Below are 11,851 nucleotides of genomic sequence, written 5' to 3'. Positions count from 1 at the left end.
TGGCCTCTAAATTATAAAGTAGTTCAGGGGCCACTGGCCTCTACAATTATAAAGTTCAGGGGCCACTGGCCTCTAAATTATAAAGTAGTTCAGGGGCCACTGGCCTCTACAATTATAAAGTTCAGGGGCCACTGGCCTCTAAATTATAAAGTAGTTCAGGGGCCACTGGCCTCTACAATTATAAAGTTCAGGGGCCACTGGTCTCTAAATTATAAAGTAGTTCAGGGGCCACTGGCCTCTACAATTATAAAGTTCAGGGGCCACTGGTCTCTAAATTATAAAGTAGTTCAGGGGCCACTGGCCTCTAAATTATAAAGTAGTTCAGGGGCCACTGGCCTCTAAATTATAAAGTAGTTCAGGGGCCACTGGCCTCTAAATTATAAAGTAGTTCAGGGGCCACTGGCCTCTAAATTATAAAGTAGTTCAGGGGCCACTGGCCTCTAAATTATAAAGTAGTTCAGGGGCCACTGGCCTCTAAATTATAAAGTAGTTCAGGGGCCACTGGCCTCTAAATTATAAAGTAGTTCAGGGGCCACTGGCCTCTACAATTATAAAGTAGTTCAGGGGCCACTGGCCTCTAAATTATAAAGTAGTTCAGGGGCCACTGGCCTCTAAATTATAAAGTAGTTCAGGGGCCACTGGCCTCTAAATTATAAAGTAGTTCAGGGGCCACTGGCCTCTACAATTATAAAGTTCAGGGGCCACATAAATTATAAAGTCCAGGGGCCACATGGTTTCACCTGTGTTGGCCATCCAACTGCGTTCCTGTTATCTCTGTACATTCATGTTATGCAGGACCCAGACTATTAGAAACTGCTTCAGTTTATTTGTACTGCTAACCTGCTTTCCAGCCCTCGAAGAGAAATGAGAGAACATTGTTTTTCTGGATAAAACCACAGCGATGGAAACACAGTTGATGGAGTGTTTTCAAGGGGCATTAAACTTCTGCTTCAATCGGCTAGATTAGGCAATAGCATAATTTTGTTGTCTTGGATTATGGTCATGCGTTTCCATGCCATTACTGAAGCATACTGTGATTTGAAACAGCCCAGGGTTTGCTTGCTGTTCACTTGACATTCTTTGCGTCACTGGAGATCACAAGCAATAGCAATTGACCATATTCACACGGTGGCCATTTAGCTCTTATGTCATGCTCATGTTGGGATTTCTTTTTCTTTTCGTTCTTACAAAAGAATCCCAACCTGAGCATGACGTAGAACAAAACGGCTGCCATGTGAATATGGTCAATACAGTAGCTGGGGGACTTAAAATCCATGAAAGATAAGAGATTAGAAGGAGCAGCAGAGCATGCTTTTTAAATTATTTTATAACCACTGGTAACACTCCCATGCCATTTAATTGGTCACCTGGAGCCCTGCCACTTATCCAAATGTTGTGAGATCTGGCAGCTGGCTGCAGTCTAGGTGGCCTGGCTGGAACGCCCAGATTCTCGGGGATCAACCTCTTACTACTGAGAAGCTGCCTCAGCCTCCAAGCCTGAACCCCCCCCCCCCCCCCACACACACACACACACACACACCACTCAGTGTGCCTCAAAACACTGCCTCTACAGGGGAATATAAGATAATTTATGTGTATGTCTTCCCCCAAAGAGATTAAAGCTAGTGGGGGCACTTTCTATCTACACAGTACAGCTACCCAGAAGCCCACACGGCTTCTTAGATTCAGTGGTGGTTGGAGCACTGAATATTCTGCATTACCATCACTTAGTGGAAAGAGTGATGAGGCTCAGTAACCTCATTTCAGAATAAATCAGATCCTCTAAATGGCGGTAAACACATGAGAACAGTCCATTTCCTCTCCACGCGCCGTAGAAGATCATCGGACTCGAGCGGTGTCGGGTGACGAGGAACAGAATTGCAGGGTCTCTCGGGTCTCCCCGCGACAATCTTTTGTCTCCTAAATGCTTGTCAATATCCGACAGACAAGACAAGGTCTCTTCGCTTGGGGCTACTGTCGAAGAGAAGTACTGTGGGAGAGAGAGAGGAGCCTTGTTGTCCATCTCTCATCATTGTGCAGAAGATGAAGAGGCTGGAGAGTCCGTTTTCCACAACACTGGTCTTTCCTTGTTGAAGATGATGATGGTAAGAAGCTACAATACTGACAAAAGAGGGTAGCAGTCCATGCTGATATGATTGTGTGTGCGTGTGTGTGTGTGTGTGTGTGTGTGTGTGGGGGCAGCGGTATGCAGACACAACAGTCTTCTCTTCTCCGGAGGCAGCCATGCAAACGCGCAGCAACAATCGCAACAACTATGGGTCCAAAAGGGGGGGTGGAGGGGTAGTTAATCTCAGGCACCGGACCCCCGACAAACTACAATCACCCTTTTAAAAGCTCTATAGAACTAGAGCCGTAAGAAGAAGTATCGCTTCAACTATAAAATCCTCTCTAGAATGCTTTCAGTCATCTTTTAAAAACCCAGCGGGGAGGGAGGACACTTTTTAAAAATAAAAATGCATCATCCTTGATTTCTGTTATTTTAAAAGAGGGACAGAAGCTGAAATGCTTGCATATTCCACATTGGGATATAATGTAGTGTGTATATACGCTGCAAAAATGAGGCTGTGAATTAAGATTTGGTTTAAAATGACAAAATAGCTTATGTACATTGGTAGTTATCTGTGCAATTTTAACTTTTTTTTGTTTGTTTTACTTGGCTGGATACACAGCGGTAGGGTGAGAGAGAGAGAGAGGACGTTTCTTTCTCTTTCTCCTTCTCTCTCTCTCTACTCTACTCTTGGCCAAATCCTTCCGTTTCTTCGATGGCGAAGAGGAGCTTCTCTTTCAGCTGTTCGAAGCTTTTGTAAGGGGGCAAGTCCAGGCGGTTGAAGCTAAAACAGAAAAGAAGAAGAGAGGGGACAGGGATGAACAGTCAACGCAACATTAAACCAACTCACCAGATTGAGGCCTAAGGGCTTGTGTCCAGACAACGTTTTTTTCAAGGCGGACCGCTTAGAAAAAAAAATATGCATGCTCAGAGCGTTTGCAGAACTCCGGACCTCAATCTGCTTTAGTCTCGCGACTCCCGCGGCTCCGCCACTTGCTCGATTTTGATTGGTCGGTCGAAAAAAGTGACCTTGATGAGCGGCACTCCTCTCCAAAAGTTGAACTATTTTCAACTTTATGCGCTGGGAGTGCTCCGCCCAAAAACGCTAGCCGCCGAGAGCGCTAAAACGCGACGCTGGGAAAAGGAACGCGCCTGTCGCCGCTTTAGCATAGAAATTAATGACAGAAAGGAGCTGGCAACTCATAAAAAGCTGGCTGTCGACACGGCCCCTAACTGATTCATTCTCTCCATGTGGCCAAAGCCTTCTCTGCTGGGGAACAGCAGCAGGTAGAACTACAGTGACAGAGCTTCACTCATGTGGTAGAACTACAGTGACAGAGCTTCACTCATGTGGTAGAACTATAGTGACAGAGCTTCACTCATGTGGTAGAACTATAGTGACAGAGCTTCACTCATGTGGTAGAACTATAGTGACAGAGCTTCACTCATGTGGTAGAACTATAGTGACAGAGCTTCACTCATGTGGTAGAACTATAGTGACAGAGCTTCACTCATGTGGTAGAACTATAGTGACAGAGCTTCACTCATGTGGTAGAACTATAGTGACAGAGCTTCACTCATGTGGTAGAACTATAGTGACAGAGCTTCACTCATGTGGTAGAACTATAGTGACAGAGCTTCACTCATGTGGTAGAACTATAGTGACAGAGCTTCACTCATGTGGTAGAACTATAGTGACAGAGCTTCACTCATGTGGTAGAACTATAGTGACAGAGCTTCACTCATGTGGTAGAACTATAGTGACAGAGCTTCACTCATGTGGTAGAATTATAGTGACGCACAGCTTCACCCTCACTACATCTCTATGAACTACAATGGACGGGTGATTTTAAATTGACCTGGATCGTTTATCTCAATCAGCTTCCTGTTCTCTGTTGCTAGGTAATCTATAACTGGGAAGTTAACAAAGCTCAGCCCCTCCCCTTGTGTGCAGTAGGTCAGGGCCACATGTACAGAGCTGGCTGAGAGCTCCTTTGACCCTGGATGAAAACAACCTTTCCACAAAATAAGGGACCCAGAGTGGAATTCCCCGGATCTAATACTACGGAATACTACATTACTAAACAACAACGTTTAGTAATGTTAAACATATTAAACAAAACGTGGTAATATGTGAAAATAGAATTGTAGTGAGTTGCGTCGTCTACTCACCATGTGTGGCTCCGAGGGAGCCAGGTGTCTTTCCCCACCTTCTCGATGCAGAACTTCTGTGGTCCGTTACTCCCTGCATGGAGGAAACACAGACGATGAGCGGATGTATTTGATGGCTATGTGTATGCATGTCATATTGCACGCAATGCTGCAGAAATGACTGATACGCATATTATTAGTGTGTACTGTATGTTGAATCTTATGTATAGTTTACCGTCTCTCACTCTGTTGTCCTTGTACCATGTGTGTCAGCTTGTGTTGTGTTGTTGGTACCATGTGTGTCAGCTTGTGCTGTGTTGTTGTTGGTAAGAAATAGAAGCCAAATAAAACGTCCTGAGTACATTGTGGTCGAGCTAAATGGAGCCACCAGAACCTAGGCTACTCTCTCGCTCTCTCTCTCTCTGAAACCCTAGTACTCCATCAATACACCAATACCACCAAGACAAATTCTAATTCTACCAACTACTGTATACGGGGGCGAATTATGTTGTTCTGAATCTGGTGTCTATCTCAGCCCTTGTATGTGTTCTATGCTCGGTGCTTCAGTGTGTTGTATTGTGAGCAGCTCACCCATGAGTTCAGCGAAGCCCCCGAGGGGCAGCCTGCAGGTCCCCGTCACAAACTGCATGAGCCGCAGACGCACCTCATTGTCCACCTCCTTCACCAGCTGCAGGGGGCGACAGAGACAACACATAAACTCAGCAGAGTGCACACACACGCACACACACACACAGCGCTGAAGGGATACTTTGCTATTTTGACTTTTAGTTTAGTAATTTTCCTCCACCACACACACTTGTACAGTACTTAAAAGTACAAAAAAATATGTTTTTGTTATATTTGGTGAACTTCTCTATAGCCCAATAGCTACTAATACACATCTAGTCTCTGTCCCAGGCTCTGTAATGTTAACATAGGCTTGCTGCGGTAGTCAGTGTTTACAAGTATTCATGAAGTTTAGTATATAATGCCAATTTGAATTAAAATGTGCCCAGTAGATCTGTTCGCCACCGCCGTCATGACAAATATGCGCGAGCAGACCCGAATCCTGGTCAGAACAACGGGGCCGACTACAATATATTTGCATTTGTTAGCCGTGCTAGCAATCTAAACAATCAACTAGGGATGCTCGATATTGTCTTTTTTACCGATACCGATATACCGATATTGTCCAACTCTTAATTTCCGATACCGATATCAACCGATATCGATATATGCAGGGTTTCCCCCCCCAAAAAATGGAATAATTTCAGGTAATTAACACTTTGGCTGCCATGGGTTAAATTCATTATCAACCGTAGGTTGCCGGCTCTATTTGTCTATAGAGAAAGTCCCCTTCTTTGCAGGGCTATAACTTTTTAAATTCTATTGCTACATTGCCATTATTAGGGCCCATTCAAAGTCCTATATGTATTGTTCATTGTGTAGCAACGTTAAACTTTTTCATTCACATATTCATAGTAAAGTATGGTCTAATGTATAAGTATGTTTTCATCTCTTTCTGCAGCTTTCTCCAGAATGTGATCTATAGCCCCAAATACATTATATTGATGATGCAATACAGTTTTATGGCAATCAGTGCGATATAAAAGATTCCAACTAGACGTACTTCTAGAAGTTACTACACGTCATCTGATGTTGACCGGATGGGCTAGGGGGCGTTTATAATTCCGTGGGCAGCGTTATACCAATCATCTAATGTGGGTCAAATGTTGATAATAGCAGTTAGTCTCGAAGACGGTAACGTTACACGCTAAAACTCACCCCAGTCTCCGCGCGCCGTTGGGCAATCATCGTAGAGTAGAAATTTTATCATTATGGGATGTAGATTCACCCGGTCCATCTCCAGCTTGTATAATGGTATATACGTCCAAATCATGTTGTTTATTGAGTTATTGGCAATCGATCGCTGTGTATTGTGACGAGCTAGAATGCCGGGACCTATAGCGAGTGCCCGGAAGTAATACGGCCGTCCAGCACAACCTCTATGCCACTTCCTGTTAAGCGATTGCGCCGATCGGCCACCAGATGGCGCTCCTGAACCGCCAGAGAGCTCAGTGGGTCCTCCTGGTGGATCTCAGGCCAGCGGAGGGGACATATGAATCCGATCCCAGATTTTTGAAATATTGATATTAACATTACATATCTCTTGTTGTGGAATTAACACAACATTATGCATACTTTTGACAATAAATAAAATCAGAATTTGTTCTTACTTGCTTGCCTGGGTAAATAAAGGTTAATTAAATGTAAAAAAGTTTTTTTTTTTTTTTTTTTTTTTTTTTTAAACCGATACCGATATTTTCCGATATCACATTTTAATGCCGATATCGGCCGATAATATCGGTAGGCCGATAATATCGGACATCCCTACAATCAACCCATGCCAAAGCTAGATAATGTAAAAGGTGAAAGACTCACACTCACAGCCATGCCGATTTGGCAAAATTACATCCAGCCTTTTTTGTTTGAAACAACTTTTAGTCAGGGGAGTGCCATGGATTCTCCATAGAGCCCCGTTGTACTTCTTTTGGCACAGCAGCTCACGCAGGTCCGGGGTAACTTAGTCACGTGACTCAGTTGGTATTGCTGATTGACTCGAGCACGGTATGTTTGTAAACAACTAACGGGTCTATTGGCATCCCCGAGTTCTGTTGCACCAGCTAGGTATGTGCAGCCTAGGGAACCATGCCTCTTGATGTCAGTAACATGGACCCTGGTCCCCTTGTTTTGCCCCTAACTAACCGACCAACTGATGTTTATTACCTGCCAGAACCAGATGATCTGTTTGCTGTTCCTGGTGTAGTGGCGGTACACGGTGTTCCTCTGCCAGTCCTGTAGGTCCACCTCCTGCATGCCACACAGCATCACCTGCACGCACACACACACACACACACACACACACACACACACACACACACACACACACACACACACACAAAAGTTAAACAAACACAGAAAGACAAAGAAAACAACCAACATTCACATACATACATCCCCATTTTAAGAAGTCACATAATGCTCTTCCTGTGTCCCAGGACGGTCAGTACTTGCAAACATGCACCGTTCTCTCCTAAAGATAGAAAGTAGAGAGAGAACCCTCCAATCGGTGATGTCACTGGAAAGTAAAATCTGGGGCTGCTCCATAGTCAATGAATGGGGATCTGACTTTATGAGCTCCTACACCCAAATAAGGTTTACAATCGAGCACAACTGTAAGATCTGAACAAGAATGAACACATCATCGGGGTGTTAAGAGCTCACATAAACATTTTATAAAGTCCTCATAAAGTCAGAGCCCCATTCATTGTCTATAGAGCAGCCCCTGGTTAGATCACAGATTTGAGAGAAATTCCATAGAAACCTCCAGATAGCTTTAGGAGAGAGTGGTGATGTTCACAAATATCAACTGAGCTGCCTGGGGCACAGGAAGAAAACACGTAAGTTCTTAAAATGGACGGCATTCCTTTAACACATTGACCGCCAGCAGCAGGGGGGCGCTGATCCCCCTTCATCGCCAGGTCTTTATTCAATGGATATAGTTTTAGACTGCGACATTTGCGAGTGCTTAAAATATATCTTATATTATATCTATGGGTCTAATAACGCCGTCGAGTCTCAGTGAGTTGCTTCCAGTCAACATGCCCGAGACAGATTGTTTTTTCATCCGTACATTTCCGTTTTATACCGTTTTGAATAGAGTATGGTTTGGGTGCTTTTCAGTAATTCCAGGAAAAAGACGAGAAAAAGGCATTTGACTGTAATCTAGTCATCACGTTGTAATTTTTCGGCTGATTATCTAATCATCCTGAAATCAATGCTAGTTTATCATTATTATGTCTCCTCGTGCATACATGAAATGACTGCGCTCCGCCTGGCAGTAGAGGGTGCAGCTATGAATTATGAATAGATATAGCGAATAAACGAAATAACGATCCCAAAAACGAGTAAACTCGTTTCTGGCGCTGAACGCATGGCGGGCAATAACGAGTTAACTCGTTTCCGGCGTAGATTGTGTTAAGAACAAATTCTTATTTAAAACGGTGGCCAAGAGGCCTTTTTAAGGGATGGGTGGGAGGGTGTGGTGGATTAAAATAGAAACCACACAACAGAGAGACATGCCACCTACATCACAAACAGGTAGGGGTTACTAATAGCCGAACACAATCCACTACTATGTGGTTCCACCTACGAGTCCACTAAAGCTCACCTCCAGCTCCTTCTCATCAAAGTACTGGAGCCACTGGAGGGGGACCACCTCGTTGAAACCGTCCAGGAAGGCTTTGGTCTGGCCCTCCACCCCTCTGGAGAACCTCCACTCCGCCATGAGACTGCAGACACACAAACACACACAGACGTCACCCACTAAATCACTCTCGTCTAAATGCCATGCCTGTCAATCGCTGATTCATTGTTGCATAATTGCAGTGGCCATTTAATATGATTTATTACAATTTGAATGAGTCTATTCGTCTTTATTTTCTATTGCCGTTCTTAACTCTTTCAGTGCCACTCACGAGATTTCTCGTGTTTTTTTATAGGTGGTTGCTAGCCACTCACGAGATTTCTCGGATTTTTTTTGCGATCTGAAAAATTATTGCATCACCCGAGCCTACCCGAGTATAGCCGAGGGGCGCCGACGATCACTGTGGAAAAAAGCGCCCCCTGTCGTCTCCCAGATGACATAAGTGATTTTGGAATGGACTCAATGAAAATGAATGGGGAAAAAAATCCGGTACTCCACATTTTCCAGTTCACTGATCCAGCCGGGGTTACCAGAGTTCATTCTGGAGCCTCAGATCCCCGCGGATCATAGAGATCTACTGTGTCGCGTTGGATCCATACACGTATCGATTTTTTCGAATGGTGATCAGGAATTGGAATATACCAGTTGGATACCATCTGATGTCAGGTAAGGACTCTATGTTATCAGTGGTAGGATAATCGGAGTAAGTTTGATGAAGTTATAAGCTGTTTTGTGAAATGTCTTCTTTCGGTTTCACTGTAAAACTCCGTGAGGTAATCAACGGAGCGATTATCAGTGCGCGGCCGTAATGTGCTTGCTTGCACGTATAATATTGATCATCTAGCGTTTATTTGAAAACGATTCATAAAAAGGCCGACGAATATCAACGTTGTGGAATATTCCACTAAAAGACGATTTTCATAGAATGCTCCAGAATGAGCTGTTTTTTATATCAAAACGGGGGCTTTTCTAACTGCTCTGAAATGGAAACTACGCGATAAAAAAACAATCTGTCTTCACAGCACTGACTGGAAAATAGTCTTTGATAATGCGATGGGCAGATTAGACACATAGCCATAATTTAAAACATAGATTAGGCGATATTAACGTTAACATTGGCGCGGATGGTGGCATTCAAGCGGTAAAACGGAAAACCAGGCGTGGCATTGAAAGAGTTAAGAGGAAAAAGTCTTCGGGGCTGTCTGAGGAAGAATATGTAGGGTTTTTTCTCTCTCCAAAGAGGCTCATGGGAATTGTATTTCTGGAACCGTTTAAATGGTGACGGTGGATATTTGTCCTCCTGACCCGATATACTCCTCCTTGTTCTCTTCGGTGACGAGAACGTTGGTGCCATCGGGCTTCAGGTCGTGCGACGTGATCTTCCCCAAGATCTCCATGTCGACGGAGAAGTACATCTCCAGGCCGCACTCCTCAATGTTGTTGTCTCTGGAGAGGGGAAGGAGATGAGAATATTGGCTTTGTTCTGTCATATCTATCTACATCTAGGGCTGTCCCTTCCTTTGGCTTTGTTCTGTCATATCTACATCTAGGGCTGTCCCTTCCTTTGGCTTTGTTCTGTCATATCTATCTACATCTAGGGCTGTCCCTTCCTTTGGCTTTGTTCTGGCATATCTACATCTAGATGCTGTCCCTTCTTTTTGCTTTGCTTTGCTTTTTCATAACTATGCAGATGGCACTCAATTATACATAGCTCTCTCATAAACTGACTATGCTCCCATAGACTCCCTATGTCAGTGAGTCGATTAATAAATGACAGGATGTTCCAAAGTTTCTTACAACTAAACAAAGACAAAACAGAGATAATTGTATTTGGGGCAAAAGAAGAATACATCTGAAGCCCAAAACCCAGGTGGGAAATCTTGATGTTATTATTGACCCAAAACCGACATTTTAACGCACATCAAGTTTATAAAACATATATCATCTTAAAAACAAAGTAAGAATTAGAGATGACATGGCCAAACAAGATATAGAAAAAAACTATTCACGCCTTCATTTACTAACTAGGTTAGACTATTGTAATGGTCTTTTCTCAGCACTCAAACAGATGCAGCTCATTCAGAACGCTGCTGCTAGAGCTTTAACAGAAAGATGGACACATTATACAGCTTCTCTGCATTAACTACCAGTATGTTATAGAATAGACTTCAAAATACTGTTACTCGTCTATAAATCACTCAAAATACATATCTGGTCTGCTTCTACACTAGACTCCTACGGTCATCAGAGTCATGTCTGCTAAAACCAGGACTCCATTATCCTGAGTGTAGGTGATGATGTTGCTGTGGTCCTTACTTTACAACTGTGCCCTGACTCTGCGTGTAGGTGACGGTGGCCGGTAGCGAGTGATCACCTGATCCAGATGAGAGAGTTGTAGAACTCTGGGTCTATGGACTCCAGGTCTTTGAGGATGAGCTTCTTGTTCAGCATGCGCTTGTAGAAGGGCAGCGAGAAGCCTGTGTCGATGAACTTGCCATGGAACAGCGCCTGTAGAGAGAGAGAGAGAGAGAGAGGGAGAGAGGGAGAGAGAGAGAGAGAGAGAGAGAGAGAGAGAGAGAGAGAGAGAGAGAGAGAGAGAGAGAGAGAGAGGGAGAATAGTTAGAAGAGAGAGAGAAATGTTATTCTAATATGTTGATTGATTTGTTTGAGTGAAAATGAGAAAAGTTGGTGGGAGTGTTATTGAAGCATGTGTGTGTGTGTGTGTGTCTACCAAGGTTATTATAGTTAACTAGAACTAAACTAAAAATGAATTAAAATAAAAGCCAGAATTTGCACATGTGTGTGTGTGTGTGTGTGCGTGTGGCCTTGCCATGGCAATGAAGCGTCCAATGAAGCAGAAGTAGGACAGGTGGTCGGGGTTGATGGTGGAGGCTGGGTTGATCTGCAGACAGTAGTTGCTCTTGCCGGCGTATTCAAACAGACAATACATGGGGTTCAGCACCTCATGAGACAGCAGGAAGAACCACTCCCTAGAGAGAGCGAGAGAGAGAGTGAGAGAGAGGTGAAGAGAGAGAGGTTGAGAAACTGGACTTGGCCAAATAACAGTGGAAACAGAATGTAGGTTGTTCATTACTTTAGATTATTGAAATGCATGTTAAAACACATGGGACCTCCTCTGAAATATTTTCTATTCAATAACGTACATTGCAAAGTGGTTTCCAAGTCCAATATTTGGCAGATAATGTGTTTACATAAATAACGTGACTAATGTGCTTGGGGAAAAAGCTGAACTCGGCACAATGAGGTTCTATTGTTCACACATTTCCACAAATACATTGTGTCAGTTTGTGTGTGTGTAGGACAGACCTGGCTAGGCCACCGTAGTCCAGTCCCTCTTCCCCTCT

The 11,851-nt window shown here is 43.8% G+C and overlaps 1 protein-coding gene across 1 annotated transcript in view; it reads right to left on the bottom strand.

The window, feature by feature from the left end:
• Positions 1–554: 554 nt before the first annotated feature.
• Positions 555–11,851, bottom strand: part of LOC311238463 (NEDD4-like E3 ubiquitin-protein ligase WWP1) — an 88,236-nt gene continuing 76,939 nt past the window's right edge. Inside the window, exons 17-25 of the mRNA XM_084326543.1 lie at positions 11,814–11,851; positions 11,317–11,476; positions 10,861–10,994; positions 9,792–9,932; positions 8,451–8,571; positions 7,007–7,111; positions 4,811–4,907; positions 4,241–4,313; positions 555–2,852 (exon numbers count right to left, since the gene is read on the bottom strand). The exon at positions 11,814–11,851 is cut by the window's right edge and continues 51 nt beyond it. Coding sequence (XP_084182669.1) covers positions 2,753–2,852; positions 4,241–4,313; positions 4,811–4,907; positions 7,007–7,111; positions 8,451–8,571; positions 9,792–9,932; positions 10,861–10,994; positions 11,317–11,476; positions 11,814–11,851 — 969 coding nt within the window. The 3' untranslated portion in view covers positions 555–2,752. The remainder of the gene's footprint in view (positions 2,853–4,240; positions 4,314–4,810; positions 4,908–7,006; positions 7,112–8,450; positions 8,572–9,791; positions 9,933–10,860; positions 10,995–11,316; positions 11,477–11,813) is intronic.

Source organism: Notolepis coatsorum (genome assembly GCF_963971535.1).
Source record: "Notolepis coatsorum genome assembly, chromosome: 12".
Taxonomy (NCBI): Eukaryota; Metazoa; Chordata; class Actinopteri; order Aulopiformes; family Paralepididae; genus Notolepis; species Notolepis coatsorum.
Note: the sequence above shows the minus strand (reverse complement) of the source record. Positions and strands in the feature narration are given on the sequence as shown.